The sequence below is a fragment of the Sphaerodactylus townsendi genome, linkage group LG06 (assembly GCF_021028975.2).
Source record: "Sphaerodactylus townsendi isolate TG3544 linkage group LG06, MPM_Stown_v2.3, whole genome shotgun sequence".
NCBI lineage: Eukaryota > Metazoa > Chordata > Lepidosauria > Squamata > Sphaerodactylidae > Sphaerodactylus > Sphaerodactylus townsendi.
Genome location: NC_059430.1, coordinates 115,726,269 through 115,749,965, shown reverse-complemented (window position 1 = coordinate 115,749,965; position 23,697 = coordinate 115,726,269). Strand labels below are relative to the sequence as shown.

The 23,697-nt window shown below is 48.0% G+C and overlaps 1 protein-coding gene across 3 annotated transcripts in view; it reads left to right on the top strand.

The window, feature by feature from the left end:
• Positions 1 to 23,697, top strand: part of APLP1 (amyloid beta precursor like protein 1) — a 63,994-nt gene that overhangs the window by 30,178 nt on the left and 10,119 nt on the right. Inside the window, exons 13-15 of one of the 3 annotated variants that reach the window (XM_048499265.1) lie at positions 9,233 to 9,256; positions 9,680 to 9,747; positions 11,118 to 11,243. In XM_048499265.1, the coding sequence (XP_048355222.1) occupies positions 9,233 to 9,256; positions 9,680 to 9,747; positions 11,118 to 11,243 (218 nt within the window). The remainder of the gene's footprint in view (positions 1 to 9,232; positions 9,257 to 9,679; positions 9,748 to 11,117; positions 11,244 to 23,697) is intronic. The other 2 variants (XM_048499267.1, XM_048499266.1) reach the window with 2 other exon arrangements.

Here is a 23,697-nt window from a genome sequence, read left to right as displayed (position 1 = left end):
AAAGAAAGAAAGAAAGAAAGAAAGAAAGAAAGAAAAGTAAACTGGAATAGCCTTTCAGTCTGTGTTTATAAGATCCACTTTCTGCCCCACAACTCATGTCTGTAACAGTGGATTAGGACAGGGTTCATCAATCTTTTACAATCAAAGGATGTCAACATCCAGAGCAACAGTTCAACAAAGAGCTGGTATAAGAAACCCCCTTTGTGTAACTGAAACTATACAGTTTCACATTAATGAAGACTGACCTTTGGATTAATAATCCATTAAGTTCTTGCAGCCCAAATACTGGCTGTTGAGAGTTCTTTATTAGGAATTGGCGCACACGAAACCTCCCAATAAATCAGAGATGTACATGAGAACCAGCGTGGTGTAGTGGTTAAGAGCAGGTGGCTCTAATCTGAAAATCTGGGTTCGATTCCCTACTCCTCCGCATGAGCGGCAGAGTCTTATCTGGTGAACCATGTTTTTTTCCCCGCTCCTCCGTATGAAGCTTGCGGAGTGACCTTGGGCTAGTCACAGTTCTCTCTCAACCCCACCTACTTCACAATGTGTCTATTGTGGGTAGAGGAGGGGAAAGGGGTTTGTAAGCCACCTTGAGTCTCCTTGCAGGAAAGAATGGTAGGGTGTAAATCCTAACTCTTCTTCTACATAAATTGCCACCCTTTGGAGTTTGATCAGGTGAGCAGAACACTAATGGCCAGCCCCGTATAGCAAAGTTGGTAGGGGCTGTCCAGGGGCTGTTCTTGATCTTGACTGCAAACCCAGGATAGTTATCAAGCACATGTTGAACCCTGCACAAAGCATGCCGGACCTTCTTTGTTGCAGAATGCTGCACCTGGGCCCCAGTGCCTACCTAGCCCTGCTCTTCCCATCTGTTTGAAAGTAAAAATACATGTTGACATAAATTCTCTTGTATCAAAGTACCATGTGTTCAATAATGCACAAAATAATGGTTTTGACAAAGGCTGCGTGTAAAAAGGATCAATAATTCTCATATTCGTTTGGGACTATATTCTAATGCGGAAGAATACAGTTTTCTCAATCGCTGCACCTCTTGCCTGAAAGAACCACAGACGTTAGGAAAGCAATCATTGCAGGGGAAGTGAGAGAGGTGCTCTGTGGTTGCAGATCTTCCAAGTGCGCTGTGAATTCAGTGCTCTCCTTGGGGACGTTGTAGGGCAGTGATGGCGAACCTATGGCACTCCAGATGTTCATGGACTACAATTCCCATCAGCCCTGCCAATTGGCCATGCTGGCAGGGGCTGATGGGAATTGTAGTCCATGAACATCTGGAGTGCCATAGGTTCGCCACCATGGTTGTAGGGGATAAGTGGAGCAGTTGTGTGTTAAACTCCACAAGGAATTCTTCGGGAGGCTATCCCATCTACTTTTCTCTATTTTGCGCCCCTAGCTTTGGAGTGTGTTTACGCTCGTGCCAAGTCCCCAATCATCAATTTCTCACACCCGTGCATGAGTGCGCATGAAGCTACCTTACACTGAATCCATCAGAGTCCATCAGGGTCCCTGGGTCCATCAGAGTCCATTCTGTCTGCTCAGACTGGCGTTGACTCTCCAAGATGCCAGGTCAAGGTTTTTAGATGACCTCCTATCTCAGTGGTTCTCAACCTTCCTAATGCCGCGACCCTTTCATACAGTTCCTCAAATTGGGGTGACCCCCAACCATAAAATCGGTATATATAAAATATAAAAAGACCGTTTTCTGATGGTCTTAGGCGACCCCTGTGAAAGGGTTGTTCGACCCCCAAGGGGGTCGTGACCCTCAGGTTGAGAACCACTATCCTATCTGATCCTTGTAGCTTTCAGTGGTGGGAATTCAACCTGGGATGTTGCATACCAAGCAGATGCCCTACCCCTGAACCTAGTCACCATTGGCTAGTTTGTAGAGGCCCCCACTATACATCCTTCGATAGTAGCTCCTACAGCTGAACCACCAGAGATAGTCAAAAAGCAAGAGCAGTTCCAAACTGCCCTCAACAACGTCTTCCTTCTCAGACCTAGAAACAGAGAGCTGGAAGGGACTTCAAATGTCGTCTGATTCAGCCCCTGGCACAATCCAGGAAATTCACAGCTACCTGCTCTATGCCCAGAAGAAGGTTAAAAAAAACACCTCCATCCATGATTTCTGGCCAATCTGGCTTGGAGGACGATCCTTTCCTGACCGCAAAGTGGTGAGTGTCCGGCCTCTCACGTTCCACCTAAATTCATACTGAGTCATAGAATCAGCCTTCTGTCAGATGGCCATCCAGCCTCGGCTTAAAAACCTCCAAAGAAGGAGAGCCAACCACCGTATGAAGAAGTCTCTTCCACTGAGGGACGTCTCTAACTGTCAGGAAGTTCTTTCTGATGGTTAGTTGAAAGCTCTTTGGATTTGATTGCAACCCTGTTGCTTCGGGTCCAGCCTTCTGAGGTGACAGAAAACAACTCTGCTCTGTCATCTATGTGACAGGCCCTGCAAATTCTTGAAGATGGCTATCATATCATCTGTCAGTCATCTCCTGACGTCTTCTGTGCGTCTTGGAAAGATGCGTGAACTATGTTAGCTTGCTGGTACCACTAGTGGTAACTCATTGTCTAACTCACAGGTGTCAAACTTGCGGCCCTCCAGATGTTATGGACTGATGCTGGCATGGGATGATGGGAACTGTAGTCCATAACATCTGGAGGGCCACGAGTTTGACACCTATGGTCTAACTGGAAAAGATAGGGCAAAGTGATAGGTTATGTGCCCAAACAGAGGCGTATCAAGGGGAAATATAGTCCGGTGCACAATCTTACCCTGACCTGGATGACCCAGGGTAGCCTGATCTCATCCGACCTTGGAAGCTAAGCAGGGTCAGCCCTGGTTATACACTGTTTCACATAAAGACGTTAGTAAAGACCTCAATGGACAATAGTTACAGGAAAGTGAAACCCTTTCTTGTATATTCCTCCGCCACAGGACAAAGCATCCCGGACCTTCTTTGTTGTAGAATGCTCTACCTGAGTCCTAGTGCCTACCTAGCCTTTTCCCCCATCCTTTTGAAAATAAAAATACATTTTGGCATAAATGCTCCTGTATCAAAGTGCCATGTTCAACAATGCCCAAAATAATGGTTTTGACAAAGGCAGCCCGAAAAATAAATTATAAATCTTGTATTTGTTTGAGATTATATTCTAGCACAGAGTACAATTTTCTCAAAACTCTGCACCTCAGCTGACCCAACTAACATCTTTATGTGAAACAGAGTGTGCCACTTAGATGGGAGACCTCCAAGGAAGTCTGGGATTGTTATGCAGAGGCCACCAATGGCAAACCACCTCCATTTGTCTCTGTGTTACCAAAAATCAGCTGCAATTTGACCCCATGTTCCACTACTGTTTCACCTCTTCTACACTTGTGAAGTGCCACTATGGGGAAGATGGACCCCTGAGAGACCGAGTGCACTTTCACACATGCAGAATAATGCACTTTCAATCCACTTTCACAATTGTTTGCGAGTGGATTCTGCTATTCCGCACAGTAAAATCCAGCTGCAAAGTGCACTGAAAGTGGATTGAAAGTGCATTATTCTGCACGTGCCAAAGTGCCCAACTAACTTTTGCTCCTGTTCCACCAAACTCTTCCCATTCTCAAACCACAACAACCCTGTTGTGTCCTGCCAGTTAAGAGTTATGCCACTGATATCCACCCACTAATACAAGGGTATTGCTACAGCACTTAAGTATGCTTTTCTGTTGGCAGAGCTTAGCGGGCACAAGGGGATTTAGCAGCAATGCCGTCCCAGCCAGTCAACATCATTTGAGAATAGGGTCGCTCTCTAATTTGTCAGTTGGTTTGTGTGTTTTGTCTGGGAGGAATAGCCCAGGGCGCTAAAAGACAAACCTTACAAAAGGGGTTTTAGTCTCTCTTCATGAATGAATGAAATAACCAGCATCGGCTACCCAACCTATAATCTCACAACATGCATGCAGAAGAACATAAGGGCTGAGCTACAGATCCGACAAAAGGAATAGTCGGATCCTGGCAGTCTCTTTGGGACCACGGTCAGTTAGATGCTGCTGGCAGGCTTACGTGGAAAGCTCTATGTTGGTTGTCTCCTCGCAGGGTTGCCAACCTAAGTGTTGGTTTCCTTGTGGGATTTCAAGCTTACAGTGATAACTCTTTAATCTGTGTAGAGGGAACTGTGGAATCTGATTGATAGAAGTCTCGGGCAGGTTAGCCCAAGCATGGACATCCGTCAGGTTTGCTGGGGTTGCGGCTTGACATTTGGACCCCCGGGAGTGATGGGAACCAGGCTGGTAATTGGAGATATGCTGCCACTAACTGTGGAGGTTCTGTTGGATATCACGGCAAAAAAATATTGTTTTACAAATCTGCCTAATCCCTTTTTTAAAATATGCAAGTAGCCATCCCATCGTGAATTCCATACATCAATTTATACTCTATTTTAATAACGATCTCCTTTTCACATGGTGAAAAAAGCCATTGTAGTAGAGAAGAAGGAGAAGAAGAGTTGGGTTTATATCCCCCCTTTCTCTCCTATAGGAGACTCAAAGGGGCTTACAAAATCCTTTCCCTTCCCCCCTCACAACAAGCACCCTGTGAGGTAGCTGCTGCTGAGAGACCTCAGAAGAACTGTGACTAGCCCAAGGTCACCCAGCAGGAATGTAGTACAGAAACACATCTGGTTCACCAGATAAGCCTCTGCCACTCAGGTGGAGGAGTGGGTAATCCAACCCGGTTCTCCAGATTAGAATCCACCTGCTCTTAACCACTACACCTCGCTGGATTAGTATTGCGCCGAGAAAAGTGTATTTGGGCGTAACTTTTCCAACTAATGTGGTTTTGCCCATCAAAACCAGTCATTCTCCCATTCTTCCATTCACTGTTAGAAGGGAAAAGACCGGTCCCCATGTCTTATGAGCCCAGTGAGGTATAGTGGTTAAAAGCAGTGGATTTTAATCTAGAGAACCAGGTTTGATTCCCCAGTTCTTCATATGGAACTTGCTAGATGACCTTGGGCCAGTCATAGTTCTGTCTGAACCCTCCCAGCCTACTTGGAGGCAGGCAATGACAAACCACCTTCAAACGTCTCTTACCCTCAAAACCCTATGGGGTCGCCTTCAGTCAGCTGTTAACTTGACAGCATTTTCCACCATCCCCCATTTCAGTTTTTTTCTTACGAGGTTTTTTTCTTACGAGGTTTTATCAGCACAACTAGGGGATGGGATGGGACAGGTTATGAAACCATGAGGAATTGAAGGCTCACCCCCATGTGTCTATAATTCAGTTTAACAAGAGACCACAAAGGTCTGGTTATGGTAGCCTCAGGATCTCTTGTTTTGACCCCACTTGCCCCACTGTTTAAGCTTTTCCCCATAAGAAAGGTGGTGCATTTGTCTCCTTGGCCAGTCTGGGTATCCTTTTCTCTATGTTCTAAAGTATGTTTTCAGGATGGGATGTATGGGCGATCAGAACTATATTCATTGGTGCAGTTAGATAATTTTTGTGCCTCGACTTAATCAGGAGCAATTCTTGTCTGCATGGAATGGATATCCGGAACCATTGCCCTTTGAGTACTCTGTTTTTAAAAATGCTACTGTATATACTGGCGTATAAGACTGCTTTTGAACCCTGGGAAATCATCTGTAAAGTGTGGGGTCGTCTTATACGCCGGGTACTCTTATATGGCGAGTATATCCCAAACTCTATATTTTAACTGGAAAAGTGGGGGGGTCGTCTTATACGCCCAGTCGTCTTATATGCCGGTATATACGGTAGCAGCTAAAATATATCGGTGAATCGAACACAGGTAAGCTACAGGCAAAGTTTCTTCCTATTGAACAGCTGTGAGGAAGTGTGGTGATGGCAGATCAGTGCTGGATTTGAGGATAAGCCTCAGTCATGCACGTGTTACTAAGAGCTCAGCATATTCTCACAATGTTATGAACATCTTTTATTTTTAACTAGCGGTACCCGGCCACGCGTTGCTGTGGTTTTTGTGGTGAAATGGGAAAGGAACAGTAGCAGCAAATCAATTGCAAAGGCCAGCAGTACGCGCTCATGGAAACGCGCAGGCTGATGCTGTGTGATGTCATTGATGTGTGTGACCACATTCCTTGGGGGGGGATGGAAAGGTACCCCTCCCACACATCTAGGCTGGCTGGTCACGATCCTTTACCTGGGAGTAAGTTGGGTTGGTGGCAATGGGTGTTGCTTCTGAGTAAACCCTCTGAGGGGCACGACTCATCCATTCAAAGTATGCCACGGTTGCTTTACCGAGCTTACTCCTGAGTAACGCGTGCCTCGGAGGCAACCTGGTTTTCTGAACTGTAACCTCAGTATTCAGGGAATCTAGACTGGCTGGCCCCTCCCTCCCCTCCCTTGCATGCTACCCCTCACTCTCTCCCCTTCCTCACTTATCTTCCCCCGCATGCCACCCCTTCCCCTCCCTCCCTTCCCTCTCCCTCCGCTGAATGTGTATGAGAGTACGTGTGTTGTGTGGTAGTAGTGGGTGAGGCACAGAGAGTGAAAGATACCTGAGTGTGAGGGGGGGAACCCCACCTGACATCTCACATGGCAACGTGTGTATGTGTTTCACTTCCACTCGAGTTATTACCTATGTACTGTTTCCACTGCTCATATCTGGCCATCTGAGCGAACATTCTAAGGCTGACAGTTACACACAGGCAGCTTCATGTCCTTCACAATGGAGCGCCAGGAAAAAGGTGTTTTACCTGGACCAGGTGTGAAATTTCAGGTATGTGAACATCTAGAAACACTCTCGCCTGGCTGACTGCAGTGGCTGGAAATTTTCAGAGGATTTGGCCCAGCAGTTCCTGTGCTAGACCATCAGGAACAAACTCAGTTTGATTTATTTAGATAGATAGATAGATAGATAGATAGATAGATAGATAGATAGATAGATAGATAGATAGATAGATAGATAGATAGATAGATAGATAGATAGATAGATAGATAGATAGATAGATAGATAGATAGATAGATAGATAGATAGATAGATAGATAGATAGATAGATAGATAGATAGATAGATAGATAGATAGATAGATGATACATCTGTTTGAATTCTGAGAAATTCCTGTGGCATAGGCCCAATTCTCAGTATTTTTCTTGTGGTAAAACTGCCATGAGGCAATATCTCTACTGTCAGTTTTGGTTTTTTTAAGGAACATGACCCCCCCCCCCCTTGCAAACATGTCCCCACAATGGTGACCAATGGTATTTAGTTTCCTGTTGGGTCCAGCATGTAATATTCCATCATATTTACTGTGACAACGGACTTTTCCTTGTCTAAAGGTGAGTGGGAGAATTGATAGGGTGGATCTGATTTAAAACCTCCCTAGTCAGCAAGACTTGATTTACATCATGGTTTTCTACATAAAGGCTCATTCTTGCTGGTATAATCTTAATTTTTACAACCAGATTAAGGTTTTAATTTAGAATAATGGCTGCCTTGCCCACGGGTATAGGAACTTCATTAAAATATTCCCCAACATGGTCTCTTTGATGGCCTGCTGCCACTATAGATTTTCTCCTCCAAGGAGAGAATAATATGACAAACCTCAGGCTATGCACACAGAGATAGCAAGATTTCTGGAATATTCTGCTCAAAAGATTTCACTTTCATTTTTGCTACTTGCCCCTCCCACCTCACATTTAGCTCCTTGTGTAGATCTATTCTACTCCAAACAATCTTTATTCATGGAACTTCTTGAAACTTAGCACTTAAGAAGGAAGGGTTTGATTCTGTGTACGTAGATTTGCAGAGGAACAATAAGATTAAGGTTTTTCCACAACTCTATGTTTATTTTTTTTTTAATTGCTGTGAAGAAGAGGCATGTTAACTCTGCAGACACAAATTTACAGTTTTGAGAACTGCAAAAGCATGTGCGATAATATCTTCTAGATGGAAAAACTGCTTAAAATAATCTTATAGAAACTTCTGGAAGAGCATGGCATTGTGAATGGATTAATGGAATTCATTTACCAAACATTTAAAAATTGCATGAATATACAGTTTCTTGCCACATTATTAAAAATTAAGCCTTATCTCATGATGAATAACCTTGGGGCTATAATGGACCACGGAAAACTATTTAAATTATCTTTAGATAAATGTTTGCCTCAAAGGCCTTTTATTAAAAAATATCCGATTTAAGTACGAAAAAAATGTTGATTTTTAATTTTTAAAAATCATTTATTTTTATCTACTCTGAGAACTGAGCACCGATCTCGACGCACACCCTTGTTCAGTGGTCTTCAAACTCTCCCTTGAGGGAGAACCTGTTCTACCTTGACCAAGGTGTTCCTCAGACATTTGTTGTGGAAAATTCTAGAATATGCTTTGGAAGTTTGGCTAGACCAGGGGTCTGCAACCTGCAACTCTCTGGATGTTCATGGATTACAATTCCCATCAGCCCCTGCCAGCATGGCCAATTGGTAAGGTGACCAGACGTCCCGCTTTTGGCGGGACAGTCCCGCCTTAAACCAATCTGTCCCGCGGGTTTTTTTGATTGTCCCGATTTTGCCTTCTGGGGCGCTCCCCTTTTACCGCCCTGTGACAGGGGAGCGCCCCAGAAGGCAGTGTGGCAGCCTCCCGCGCACTAGGCTGCAGGAGCACACTGCCTTTTGGGGTGCTCCCCGTTTTCCCGCCCTGTTACAGGGCGGGAAACTTGGGAGCGCCCCAAAAGGCAGTGCGCTCCTGCGGCCGCTCACCCGCGCACGCATGTGCGCCCCTGTCCCGTTTTTAAAAGGTGACAATCTGGTCACCTTACCAATTGGCCATCCTGGCAGGGGCTGATGGGAATTGTAGTCCTCGAACATCTGGAGAGCCGCAGGTTGCAGACCACTGGGCTAGGCCCTTTGTTGTCATCTTTTGCACCATAACATCAAGACTGGCCTTAAATTACGGAAAAATAAAGATTGGCAGTGGCGAGCCAGCCATCTTTCACAAAAGCGTGTCCGTCCTTTCTAAGAAGCTTCGTGAGGAATTCTCGCTATGCTTCCATCTCCCCTCAGGAATCCCTGAGGTAGCTTGAAAGCCCTTTGTGCCCCAGTTGCCAGCTTGATCCCTGCTTTCCCAACACCCCGTTGTCATCTTTTTTTTCCCTCTTGGCCTCAAATGTGTGTTTCTTTTTTCTGCTCTTTTTTTTCTTTCTGCCATGCGCTCTGTCTGTCTCTCTCTTGATGCTCTGTGGGGAACGGGCAGATTCTGAACAAGTTGACAAGAAAGGTGAGTGTTCAGATCTCTACCTTCAACATCTTCTTGGACTATTTCTTGGAGGGGGGACGGGGCAAGGGAGATACTTCCCAAGCTGTGAAATCTGCCCCGTAAAGTGTGCTCCAGAGGACACGTTGACATCTTTTTTTTCCATCCTCTGAAGCTTTATGCTACAGGTTTTTTTACTGCACTGCTGCTTTTTAAATTTCTAATAATGGCTGGCTTGGTTTTAATCCTTTCTTTAGTTCTGTCCCTGGCTGTTGCTTTCGAGATATTATTTAGTTTTTATTTTAAATTTCCTATATTGTGAAGCTGCCTTGTGTGCCGTTTTGTGACAGAAAGGCAAGATAGAAATCCTAAATAAATCCTGAAGTGGGCATTGTAAACCCTCGAGGCAATAAGTTTCCATTTCTCAACGGATTCCTTTTTCTGCAGCTTCTGGACAGGCAGAATACGACTACCCAACGAGCGACAAAGCCTTGCTCTATGAGTACGAGAGGAAGGTAAGTCCAGCCTGAAGGGAGTACTGTGTTTTATCTTCTGCGTTTTATCACGTCTCCTGTTGAGTTGTGTGTTTTTGTGTTTTTTAGGATCCCAAATTTTATAAACTCTGGGAGGAGCGTGGTCAAACTCTGGCTTTCCATATGCAGGGAAATATTGATGTGAAGGTGTAACCTCAGCTTGTGGGTTCTGTGGGGCAGAACTTGGAATGAGTTTGCAACAACAAATTTTAAAAAAACAAAATGGTTTCCTTTCTTAACATATAACATATAACATCAACATTTAACATCACAGTTCAAAGTCCTGTTCAGGTTGCATTTTCAAGTCCTTATATTTACAGTCTACTGATATTGCCAAGTCCAATTCTTATTTGCAAGTGGGTTGGCTCCTGAAGACTCCAAGGGCTTGATGAACAGGCTTCAACATGATGAAGGTTTCCAGGAGAACTCTCACCCATTACAAACATAAAAAGAAACCCTTAACAAGGTGTTAAGGGCTTACACAACCAAGGTCCGAGTCTGGTAGCCTTGTCTCCAAACTACATGAGGTCTGCTGCAGCCTCTTGTTGCTTTGGGTCTCCACCCCTTTCTGGGTCAACCCATCCTGAGCATGGGGGTTACAAAGGCTTGATGAACAGGCTTCAACATGATGAAGGTTTCCAGGAGAACTCTCACCCATTACAAACATAAAAAGAAACCCTTAACAAGGTGTTAAGGGCTTATACAACCAAGGTCCGAGTCTGGTAGCCTTGTCTCCTCCAAACTACATGAGGTCTGCAGCCTCTTGCTGCTTTGGGTCTCCACCCCTTTCTGGGTCAACCCATTCTGAGCATGGGGGTTACAAAGGCACCTCTCAAAAGAATGATTCTCAAAGCAGACTGCGGGGTGTAGTGGCTAGGGTATCAAACTAGGATCTGAGAAATCTTCTTGAGAGAGTTGCAGAGAGGGTAAACTGGAGGAGCAGAAAATCGGGTGCCCTGCTTTGAGCGTCTGGCTATCAAGTCGCTCCCAATTTTTGACAACCCTGTGAATTCATGACCTCCAAAACATCCTGTCAGTAAAAATATGATAGAACGTGAAACCTGGGGAGCCCCCATTGCATGGAGGGCTATACCATGTTTGTCTCTGCCTTCAGTGAATTGTCTCTGTCAGGCGTGAAGGGCTGTACCGTATTTGTGTCTGCCTGCTCTGAATTGTCTCTGTCAGGTGTGGAAGGAGACACCGAAGAGGGGAAAGAGATGGTTCCTGTGGTCGAGGCCTACATCTCCATGTTGTTCAGAAAGAAGGAGCATTAATTCACCTACAGTCCTGTCTTCTGTTACAGCTCCCCCCCCCTCCCCAGTTCTAAAGTCATTTTCTCTCATTGGCTATAGGTTAATGTGTCTGCCTTGGACCTCAAAAGGCTGGTGTACAAATCCCAAGAGATCCAACGGGACGAGTTGGTAAGTGGCTCTGGAGCCAGCCCGAAACAGCTTCACCTCGCCTTCCCATCTGGCCAGGTGTGCATCCCCAGCCCCCGTATCTTCCTCTTTTGTGTGTTTCCCTTTCCCCACCATTCTTGTGTGTGCAAGCTCAACCCACCCATCCGTACAAATAGAGAACCAGATGAAGCAGAATCCTTTCCACCTCTTTTTGTTGTTGTTGAAAACAACCGTAGCGGGAGCCAGTGTGGTGTAGTGGACAGAGCGGTGAACAGGGTGGCTCGAGTTCACATACCATGACAGCTTGCTGAGTGACCTTGGACCAGTTGCTGACTCTCAGCCTGGCCTATTTCACAGGAGTGGAGGAGAGGGCAATGTTCTAAAAGCCACCCTGAGTCCCAACCGTGGGTAGAAAAGCGGGGTGTAAATAAATGCACAAAAGCAAGCGCATGCAAAAACTTGGTGCTATCTCCTCACTCTCCAGCTATTCAGGTTAAAAAGACTTCTGTTCAGTTTGGTCACCTGCAGGAACCGAGTGAGAACGGGAGCTTAATTGTGTTAGATCTTTAAAGGCATTTTGCAACAACTTTTTCAGCAACTAGGCCCGATCCCATCCTGAAAAGTGATTTGGCGGAAGCTTGAAACACAGCAGGGTGGACAGGCTGATCTTCATTTTAAGTTTTTGGGTGAACTGTGATGATTCCCAGGACTTTGGTTGTGGCACTCCGCGGATCTTTGTGTACGCACAAAAATGTACTTTTGGGGTGAGGCGGTTAGTTGCACAGTCAGAATCGTCAGCGTGGTGCAGCGCTGGCAAAACGAGAGGGCTACTCCCGTCTCCAGGATGAAAGAAGGCAAAAGCAAATGCTGACGGTGCCGTAGGAAAATGAAAATGTATTAAGGGAACGCTTAAAAGCCCATTTGCATTGCACAGTCGCTCCACTGGGGGATCTCTGTGTATTTATAGTGCTTTCTCCACACCTGCTGAATTTCTTTGCTTTCTTTCACCGAAGGATCCAGAAGAGCAGTGGCGTATCTACCTAGGGGACAAGGGGTACCCCTTGTCCCTAGGTGCCACTCTTCTGGTCACGTGGGGGGTACAAAATCGGCCCCCCACGTGACCAGGAAGTCCTGTTGCCTCATTGTCTCCGAGAACCCTTGACCCAGGCCATGTCAGTGACACATAGACGGGGTTAAGGCGCACAAAAATGATGGGGCAGCAGGACTTCCTGCTGCTTCCAAGCGCCCTCAACCCTACCCATGTCACCATGGACTCCTCCCTCCAATCCTTCCCCCCCTGCCGGCTGGACTCCCAGCCGGCAGCCGGCAGTCTCTTCTGACCTGCCCTCTGGGCAGGCCAACAGAGACTGCAGTCCTTGGCCTCGGCAGCCCAGCCGGCAGGGGGAGTTGGGCACCCTAGACCTTGTCCATGTCCATGGCGACATGGGTGGGGTCGAGGGCACCTGGTAGCAGTGGGGGGCAGAGCCTGGGGGTGTCAGGGGGCGGAGCTGGGGTGGTGGGGGGGCAGAGCCTGGGGGGTGTCCCAGAGACAATTTGTCTCCAGGTGTAATTTACTCCTGGTACACCTCTGCAGAAGAGCCAGGTTTGAATCCCTGCTCTGCCAGGGAAGCTTGCTGAGTGACCTTGCTGAGTGACCAATTGGCCATGCTGGCAGGGGCTGATGGGAATTGTAGTCCATAACATCTGGAGTGCCAAAGGTTCGCCACCACTGGCCTAACCTGCCTGTGATGATAAAATGGAGGACAGAAAAACGACATAAACTGCTTCTGGGAGAGGAAAGGAGAAAGACAGGGTGTAGCTAGGGTTGCCAACTCCAGGCCTGGAGATCTCCTGCATTTACACCTCATCTGCAGACCAGAGACATCAGTTCCCTTGGAGAAAACGGCCTCTTTGAAGACCAGCTGAGGTACCCCCCCCCCCAATCTCCAGGATTTTCTCAAGCCAGAGTTGGCAACCCCGGGTACAAATTAAGGAGATGGATGTGTACAGCCACTTCTTGCAAATAGAGTGTCATATGGATCCCCCTCCTCCCAGAGGCATGCACCTGAACACCCCCCCCCCCCAGTTATTTGTTTGTTTGTTTATTGAATGTATAAGGCACCCTTCCCCATGTGGGCTCAGGGCATCTTACAACACAAAAACATAATGAATACATTAAAATCATATAAAATTCACCTTTCCAACATATCATTTTAAGGAGAGGGAGAAGACCATACTCATAACTCCGTTCACACTGGCTCTTGGGGAAAGGGAAAAAATAAAATAAAAAGGAAAGGAAAGGAAAGGCAAAGGGCCAAGGAGGGGAAAGAGGAGGCCAAACAGATGTAATGCCGTTGCTGTTTTCAGCCACAGGCCTGATGGAATAGCCCTGTGGAACAGTGAAAAGTCCCACAGGGTCTCCTGTTCTCATTCAAGAGAGCATCCCACTATGCTGGGGCCAGGGCCCAAAAGGCCCTGGCTCTGGTCAAGGGCAACCGGGATCCCCAAGTTACAAAAAATCATAAAGGTGGAGTATTCTCGACCTCCTCGTTCTACTAGACCCGTGGTGGCGAACCTTTGGCACTCCAGATGTTATTGACTACAATTCCCATCAGCCCCTGCCAGCATGGACAATTGGCCGTGCTGGCAGGGGCTGATGGGAATTGTAGTCAATAACATCTGGAGTGCCAAAGGTTCGCCACCACTGTACTAGATCAAAGCTCTGGCCCCACAGAGTTCTCGTGCACATCATAGGGCACTTGTCTGAACCTCCCTGCCAAACAGATGTTTGGCACGGTCAAAGTGAACGATACCAATCTCGGGGGGGGGGGGGGGGGGGAGCAGATGATCCTTGGCTTCAGCCACCCCACCCACCTCCCTGCCAAAAAGGAGGAATCGCTGCTGTGAAAGGTTTCCGGGCCGACCATATGTTTGGCAGGTGTGGGTGAGGTTTTGCAAAGGAGTCCAGTTGCCCACATAAAGACGGGGTTTCTTTTATCTTTTTTTTCTTTTGGCTTCCCATATCTCTGGGGGGGGGTTGTATGTGTGGACAAACCATCCACATGTACAGTCTATGCTTTCAAGCATGGATCTTTCTGACTGGGGCCTGCTGACAGTTCATCCTCTGACATTGGACCTCCTTCAGGACTGGGGGGGTGGGGGGAGAGAGAATTCCATCTGCTCCGTGTGATTTATGAGTTTAATCTCTGCCTTTTTTTCCCCCCTTCTCTCTTTTGCTCTGAAATGTCTTCCGAAGACAAAAACAATTCAGCGTGTGTCATTTCCGCAGATTTATCACCTGCACCAAGGAATGGCTTGGGTGTATCTCCCCAGCATTGTGAGGGGGGGGGGGGGATTGGTCTCTGACAGATGCAAAGCATCCATTTAACTTCTCTGCAATATTTCTGTCTGTCTTAAGTGCCTCTTTTTTTTACATCTTGATGGTCTAATGACCTGAGCCGTTCTTCTTGGCAGACTTCCTCCCCTCTAATGCATCCTTTTAAAAATTCTTATCACGGGCTTTTAGAGCTCTACCAAGATGCTTGTAGTTTCTTCTTTATCCTCCCCCCCCCTCCACTTCGTCTTTCATACACATACTTATTAGATTTTCATATTACGTTTAGACTGATAGAATTTCAAATCTTGAGGTCCCTTCATTATCCTACTCCACCCCCCACCCCCTTTTTTAGGAAGGACTTTTCAAACTGCTATGCGGTCATCTCCTGGCTCTTTATAGTGAAAAGCTTGGGGTTTCGGTTTTTTTTTAAAGACGCAACCCTCTGTTGCCTTATTAATTGCACAAAACCTGCGTGAAGTTGGGGATCTTTTTGTTCAAATCCCCCAGTGTGCGATTTGGCCGTCGAAAGCAGCTGCAGCCATCTCCCCATACTGGCAAGGGAAGAGGTTCATTCTTTTTCCAGATAGTTTCCCCTGATCCAAATGTCATCTGCAGCTGCTTTAAACCCCCCCCCCTTTTTTTTTCTTTACCCCACAAGGATTTTAAAGCAACTGGAAGGGGGAGATAGCAGGTTTTTTGGTTTTCAAAATGGTTCTTTCCCCTCGCCTTCCCATCACTGCGATCCATATCTGCGTTGTGGGTTTCCTGCGGCTGTTTCTTTTGCAAGCAGATTGCGTTTGCAGGTTGGGGGTGGGGGTGGTTTGGTTATTGATTCCTTTCAGTGCCCCATGTCATTTGGCCTTTACTCTTCTGTAACTGTCAGCCTTGTTAGTGGGGCCGGTTGCTGCAATAAGGACATTTTTTAAAAAGACAGTACATGAACTAGATTTTTTTTTAAACCCACAAAACTTGACATGTTCTTGGTGATGCAGAGTTAAAATTGCCAAGGAAAGAGAGAGAGAGACCCATTAATTGGGCTCAGTAGAAGTGAAATCCCCACCTTCGGAATGGGATGTTCTTTCTCTTCCTCATCTTACTGCAGCCTAAACGTCTCCCCCAAATGCTGTGCTTCTAGCAAGAAAAGGGGGCCTCCGCTCCCCGAAACACTACGAAGGGTAAATCCACAATCGAAGGAGGATTCAGGAAAAAGCTGTTAGCGGAAATATCTTGACGCCGTCTCCAACCCCATGCGCTTTCTACAGCGCACGCCGTCTTTTGAACGGGAGATGTCTTTTGTGCACACACGCACACACACAAAAAAAAGCTGACCTTATTTTCTGACTTTTTCTTGGTGCGGTAATTGTGCCTGTTCTTGAAAGTAGGATTCATTTCCCAGCATTCTGCTGCCCCAAGCGTTCCCCGGAGTGTTTCTTTTCATGTCGTTCTCATAATATATATATATATTTTTAAACCCCGCCGTTTCTGGGTTCTGCCTTTGTTCCGTTCTGCTCAAAAAAAATTGGATCGACAGCAAGGCTGTGCAGCTCCTGTGCTTTGTGCCGCTTATTAGGGAGTAGGGGGTGGGGATGGGAGGGGTGGGAGGGGGTGGGTGGGAGGGGGTCAGGGAATAATAAAAAGGCTGGAGCCGGGAGGGAGGGAGGTTAGATTTTTGTTTTTAATTGAGAAAGTTAAAATGTGTGTCCCTTCGCTTGCAGTCCAAAATAATGCAGGAAATGCTTGGATTCTTGCTTTAGCATGTTTCACAGGCTAAAGTGCTGCAACTTGACTAGGGAGATGTGGGTTTAAATCCTCCTCAGGTTGCCAGATCCTCCTTATTCACTGGTGCGCAGGGAGGGGGTGGGCGGGGGGGGGGGGATACGGTGGCAAGATCCAGGTTGGGACGTGCCTGGAGATTGGGGGGTGGAACCTGAGAAAGACAGGGACTCCGGTGGGATAACATGCCATAGACTAGCGGGGTCAAACTCATTTATTACAAAGGCCGGATATGACATAAATGTGACTTGGTCGGCCAGGTCCCAGCATGGGGGGGCGGGGGGCTATGTCAGTTGGTGAAACCACAACAGGTTCACCAGCCCAGATTGGCACCGTGGGGGATGGCTACCTTAGCTTTCAGAGGCGTAGCTGTAAGAGGCCATGGGGTGCACGTTTTTAGGCTAGCAGCACCAACATTTCAGGGAGTTTTCGGGGGACTCGCTTGATGATATCAGCCAAGTTAGGTTTGGTTCAGGGGGTCCAAAGTTATGGACTCCCTAAGGGGATGCCCCCATAGGAGATGGGGGCTACACCTTTGAGAGTCCATAACTTTGGACCCCTAAACCAAACTTCACCAAACCTGGCTGGTATCATCAGAATAGTCTCCTAAAGATACCCTGAAATTTTTATGCTGCTAGCCTAAAAACTGCACCCCCTGCAGGCCGAAACCTGAAAAAACACTAAAAAATACAAAAAACACAAACAAACATGGGGGGCAGCAAAACTCAGATTTTGCACCGGGCTTCATTTTCCATAGCTACGCCTTTGTTGGCTTTCCAGACCAGAACAGCACAGGGAGATGTGGTTGGCACGGGGGGGGGGGGGGGGCAGGGGGTTGTCTTGGTGAACTTGCTGCAGGTTCACCAGCCCAGATAGGCATGGGGGGGTTGCCATGTCAGAGTGGGAGCGGGGAGGTGGTCAACAGCAGGAGGTGACTACTGTAGCTGGCGAATCCGTAGCAGGCTCGGCAGCTCAGATGAGCACGGGGGGCCTCACCAGCCCAGACAGGCATTGGACAGTAGCTTGCCAGGTCAGATTGGGTGCAGGAGGGGCTGCCTGGACTGGCCAGCCCACAGTGGGCTTGCCAGGCCAGAACTAGACTGAATGTTGGGGGGGTGGTTGCCTTAGCTAGCTGATGGGCCTGATAAGCCCTCTCAAGGGGTATGATCCAGCCCTCGGGCCACACATTTGACACCTCTGCCATAGAGTCTATCCTCCAGAGCACAGGTGTCAAACTCGCGACTCTCGCATGATGCTGGCAGGGGATGATGGGAACTGTAGTCCATAACATCTGGAGGGGCGCTAACTTGACACCTATGCTCCAGAGCATCCGTTTTTTTTCCAGGAGAAGTGACCTCTGTAGTCTGGAGATGAGCTGTAATTCCAAGGGGTCCCCAGGGCCCACCTGGAAGCCAGCATCCCTCAATCCTCCCTCTGTCAAGAAGCTCAGTGGGCCCTGGGTCTGTCGCACGTTCTCAGCCTAACCAACCTCACAGGGTTGTTGTGGAGATAAAACGGAGGGAAGGCCACATGTACTGCCCTGAAGTCTGCAGTGAACGAATGAACGAACGAACAGGGACTGAGGTCATTAAGGGAAGGGACGGTTGTGATTCATGATAGCCATCAGTATCGAGGTTAGAGCAGTGTTGGCGAACCTATGGCACTCCAGATGTTCATGGACTACAATTCCCATCAGCCCCTGCCAGCATGGCAAATTGGGACTGATGGATATTGTAGTCCATGAACATCTGAAGTGCCATAGTTTCGCCACCACTAGTCCCTGCCATCTTTGCCATTCATATCGGCAGTTCCCATCAATATCTTTGGGAGAAACGTGGGAGGCTGTGATCTGGAAGACCGCACTGTGAGCAAAGTTTCCCCACCACAAGTCATGGATTCTGAAGTGGGTGGGGGTGGGGGTGCTAAAACATACCCCTCTTTGTAGCTCCCTCACTTTCAAGTCAAAGAGAGCCATCCCAAGGACAGCAAACATATACCAATTTGACACAATCTTTTAAAAAAATATATTGCTTAAAAAATATTTTCAATCTACGTTGTATACTTTATCCGAGCAGCTCTGGAACAAGGTTCTCCCTTCCCCTCTTTATTCTCACAACAACCCTGTGAGGTAGAGTAGACTGAAAGCATGTGGGACAGAGCGGAGATCTGCAGCCCCTAGTCTTCCAGATCTTAGTCCGGCATTCTGACCCCTATATCAGGGGTCTGCAACCTGCGGCTCTCCAGATATTCATGGACTACAAACCCCATCAGCCCCTACCAGCTTAGCCAATTGTCCATGCTGGCGGGGCTGATGGGAATTGTAGTCCATAAACATCTGGAGAGCCGCAGGTTGCAGACCCCTGCCCTATATGATGCTAGTTCCTAATTCATGCCCTGAGTCTGATGATGGACTAGGATTCTGTCCCAAATACTTTTTTTGTTCTCCTTTAGAGCCAGAACTCTGTCCTGGAGATGAATGGACAGCTTCACCACAGCATTGTGGTGAGGGGGAGCCCTGAAAGATGTGGGGAGAGGGTGGCGTGGCACTGAATCAATGCAGAACACTCAGGGGTCTAATACACAGGCAGTGCAATAGGGTGAATGTTTTGTTTATGAAACATGAAACCAAAATAATTGTGTGTCCCTTTAAAAAAAAAAGCTTTTCCTGCTTATCAATTATCTCCTTGGTAGTTATCGGCTTAAAAAGCTGAGAAGCAATTACATTCTAAATAGAATACTACCTCTTCTTACTCCTTTCAAGAGAAAACGTGAGGAAAACTAGGTCTCCCCCAAGCGTCTCTTTGTAGCTGTGGCCTGCTTCTGAGCATGCGCAGAGTACCTTTCCCACACCAGATGGGGCTGAGCCATTTATCACTTTCAGGTGGCTCTTCATATTCTTATTCCCCCCGCCCCCAATATTTTTTTACTGTTCTCACAGTGACATGGAGAATTCCAGATTCCCCATTAGAATCACTTGACTCTCTTCCCCCGCCCCCCACATCTGTTGCAATATTAAACTCTAGTTACACCTTGGTTCCTGACTTCTCTGTTCTTGGCTTTCTTTTACTCCATCTTTTATTTTAATTTTTTTTTTATATGAGGTTTTGCTGGCATCGGATTACTTGGCAGGAAGCGGAGAAGTCACAGCGATCTGGCGGCTTCTCCCAAAGCGTAGAAAATATATCCTGTGGAAGTCCTTTCCCTCCCCTTCTTCTATATAACGGATACCTTCTCGATGGCTGAGGTCATTTCTCTGCTTCATGTCATGTTTCACATCTTGGTTCATGGATTTCTCTTTAAAAAAAGAAAAGAAACCATTGCATCCCAAGAAAGAGTCACTTCTGCTTCATTTCTTTGGCTTGCGGTCCCAAAAGGCCTTGAGGAGTCAGGGGCTGGAATACAGAACTCTGTGCGAAAAGGCAAACCCCAGGAACCAATTAATCCTGTTTAATCTCACCGCAAGTCTGCTTTTATTCTTGGAGAAAGCAGGTGACAGCAGCTTTCCCCGTTCCCTCGCACTATTAGGGCTGATTCTCAAAACACATTTTTAATCAATTTGGTGGGATTAGGAAGCCGCAGAATATGCCATAGGAATATGCCTTCTTAAATTCCAGCATTACATTCTACCAACTTCAGTATCCCCCGTGAAAATGGCCCCCGGGACGGTGGGGGGGGGGGGGAGGGCGGAAGAGAGATGGGAACGCTAAGAGCAAATCCCGTTTTTATTTCTGCTCTTAGTACCCGATGAATGCTGTGGGGATCAAAAGCTTACCGAACACTTTGCAACACTCGCCGTAATCTTTACCTAATCCCTTTTCTTCGACTTGTTAAGCAGCACGTTTTTGTGTGCGCGCAAATTCCTTCCCAGTCTTTATCCTCCAGACAGCCTGGTGAACAAGGTTCATGTTTCGTACTTTGACAAAATAAAAAGCTGCGAGAAAGAGCAAGGCGTTCAGGGCCACTCTGCCTCGGCTTCCAAGGGAGCGACAAGCGCGCACTCGCCGCAGGCTGAATATTCAGCTAGGAGCTGCTATTAACCCTAGCACGCTTATTAAAATAATGTTGTGTGCTTCCAGATTCATTTTTGACTCATTCACACTTTTAAGAGTTTCGGTGCCTTGAAAAACTTGGCGTCGAGCATAAATAAATGTCAATAGTCGGGTGCATGAATCAGTAGCCTAATACACAGAGGCGTACCGGGGGTAAATGGCACCTGGAGACAAATTGTCTCCAAGACGCCCTCCAGGCTCTGGCCCCGCCGGCTCCGCCCCCCACTGCCCATGTCACCGTGGACATGGGCAAGGTCTAGGGTGCTCACCTCCCCCCCAGACTCCCCCCCCACTGCCAGCTGGGCTCCCAGCCGGCAGCCTGCAGTCTCTTCTGACCTCCACTCCGGGCAGGCCAGAAGAGACTACAGTCCCAGCCTCAGATACCTTGTTTTATAATAACTGAGGGGGGTGGGGCTTAGGGAGCAGGAAGGGGTGAGACTTCCTGCTCCCCAAGCCCCACCCCCGGCTTGGTCACATGGGGGAAGTCCCACCCCTTCCTGCTCCCCAAGCCCCACCCCCGGCCTCAGTGCTTATAAAAGAAGGTCTCCAAGACCGGGACTGCAGTCTCTTCTGGCTTGCCCGGAGGGGAGGTCAGAAGAGACTGCAGGCTGCTGGCTGGGAGCCCAGCTGGCAGGGGGGGAGGGAGGGGGGAGTCCAGGGGGGGTTGAGGGCGCTTAGAGGCAGCAGTTGCTGAAAACGACGAGTCAGCAGGACTTCCTGGTCACGTGTGGGGGCCGATTTTGCGCCCCCCACGTGACCAGAAGAGTGGCGCCCGGGGACAAGGGGTACCCCTTGTCCCTACGCAGATACGTCACTGCTAAACAGACACCAGCCTCGTTGTCAGACCTGGGGATACCCCGGAATTACAGCTTTTCTCCAGGCGACAGAGATCAGTTTCCCTTGAGAAAATGTGTAGTCGACCCACGCGGTCAGCGTAAGAACGAGACGAGACGCGGAGATAACATCTGGTGGAGATCGCCAGCAGCGGGAGACCGGAGGTCCGTGTTCCTAGCGAGTCTCCCGTCTGCCGGTTCCTGGCACCTTTTATTGTTATCCTATTGGGGGCGTGTAGGAGGGAGGACCGGGGGGAGTTCCGGGAGAGCGGGAGGTCGGGAGATCATCATGTGATGCATGATCTCATCTGGCTACGTGCGGAGAGAAGCGTAAGCGTCTGAGCCTAATCCTCACCTGGGGGCGAGACCATTGTCCCTGCGCCCGGTGATTGAGCCAGACAGTTCATGACCAGTGACTCATGGGGGGATGAGGAGTGGGTGCGATGTCGCGACCGGCAAGGCCGCTGGGTCCGCTTGGCGTCCCAACGTTCTACCACGGGCGCTGCTGGGTCGGCAGTGCACTACTACATCTCCTCCTTTTACATTTTAGAAAAGGGGCGAAATAAATACTAAGGGGCGATTTAAAGGGGACGCTTGTCTCCTCCGCTGTTTGGTCAAGCTGACCAAGCTGCTTGTGTAACATTAGAACTTGGTCGCGGGGTAGGGGAAATTCGAGGGGCTTTTTTAAGCATGTTACAGGCAATATTAGACACCGCATTGAACGAAACAAGATCCGATAAACAAGGCACAATAATTAAACCAATGCAGAGCTGTACAATAGCACTCAACCATCCTCCCGCAGCCAGCTCCAGAGGGCTGACCACCAATGGGGCAAAACATCATACTTCAGATTAGATACAACTTCTTGCAGCTCACATACTTTCATATGAATCAATTGGGAATTATCAGAAAGATTAAAACAACACATATTATGTACATTCTCACAACCTTGGTGATGTAATAACAATAAGTAATCAATAAGCGTACACGATTGTCTAGGGTCGCTTTGATCGAAGTTCCTGCTGCTTTCGGAGGCCAGGAGCGTCCAAGAGCAATGGAGGTAGAATTGATGGGCTTCATGAAGGGCACAGGCCAGCCCGGCCAATAGTCTTGGTGTTACAGGAAACAAGTCCGGGGCTCCCACAAGGGAAGTTGCGAGGGAGACAGGCTCCGCCTTGGAGAGGGCTGCACCGGCTGCTTCGGCTGGTGAGGGATCGAAAGGCAGAGCTGAGCGGCGGCGGGCGGCTCGGCTCCTGGGTGGAGCTTTGGGTAGCAGAGAGTCCCGGCAGACAGACAGGGCTGGAAATGCAGCAATAACAAATAACATAACTTCAAAAATTAGGGCATGCAATAAATTCAAACAATAAAACATGGCTAAACGACATACATAGGCTGGATGATGTATCAAAGGAAGGCAACCCGTGGTTGCATAATTGTCCAATGCATGGCTCTTGCTGTTTGACTACCAAAGCTACAGAGCGATGGCGTTAGAGTCCATGGATTTCTCAAGAACGGAGGGAGAGCTACTGATAGTCTTTAGCATTGCAGGTTCAGTGATTCTCACGAGCAAGGTTGTGAGAGAAGGCGGTTCCAACAATATTCAAGCGGCTGAGAACAGCGGAGAGTTCCAAGGGTTAATCTATCAGGAATGTCCCTGGCTGCAACTCCAAGCCTCAGCCAGGGCGGCAGAGAGGGAGAGAGAATAGCGATTGTAGATGAGGTGAGCAGCACACGCGGCATCAACCTCTGACCCACAGCTGGCCCCAGGCTGCCGCCTCTCAGGGGTGAACAACAGCGGGGCTGTGATCCTTGTGGAAGAATGGGTGTGCGGCTCCAGAGAGATCCCTCCCATCTCGGCCCAGGCTGGGGGGGCAATCCCGGCCCTCCTCGACAGGGCTGCAAGGGTCGGATCACTCCAGGGAGGCCCAGCTCCATCTCCGGGATGGGGCTGGTCTGGCATGGCGAAGCTGGACTCCTGTATGGAAGAGAAAAGACAAGACAAACGCTTCCTAGGGTTTTGTGCGCTGGCTGAGTTAGTCCTTATAGATGACAGTGGAAGGCTCGGTGAGCCCTGAGTGGGGCGGCAATTTTTTGATAGAGAAGGAGAAGAGTACTTTGGATATGGTCTGCTGGATGAGACCTTGATTGGGTCAATAGGGGGAACTACTCCCTCAGCTTTCGTTGTTTTGGGCCAAGCTTTCAGTCAGGGGCTTAGTTGGCCCATTCGGCCAACGCATCACTTGCAACATCTACAAGCGTTAAGAGATACAAGGCAGGGAATTGCCGTCTGGCTTAGGAGAAGGGAGAGGTCATATCCAGGGTCGGATGTTTGTTTGTAAAAGCGATCCCAATCACCGTCTAAGGTGTGGGTTTTTGCAAAGTAACTTGAACAATTCACAATTATAGTCATATCGTAATATAGCATCTATAGGAAAGATACAGAGAAGATGCAAAGAAAAACAGTTCCTGGGCTTGAGGTTTGATCACAGGAGCAAATTGGAGAGGGTTTGCAAAAAACCCTTTATCAGATCCTAGATCTA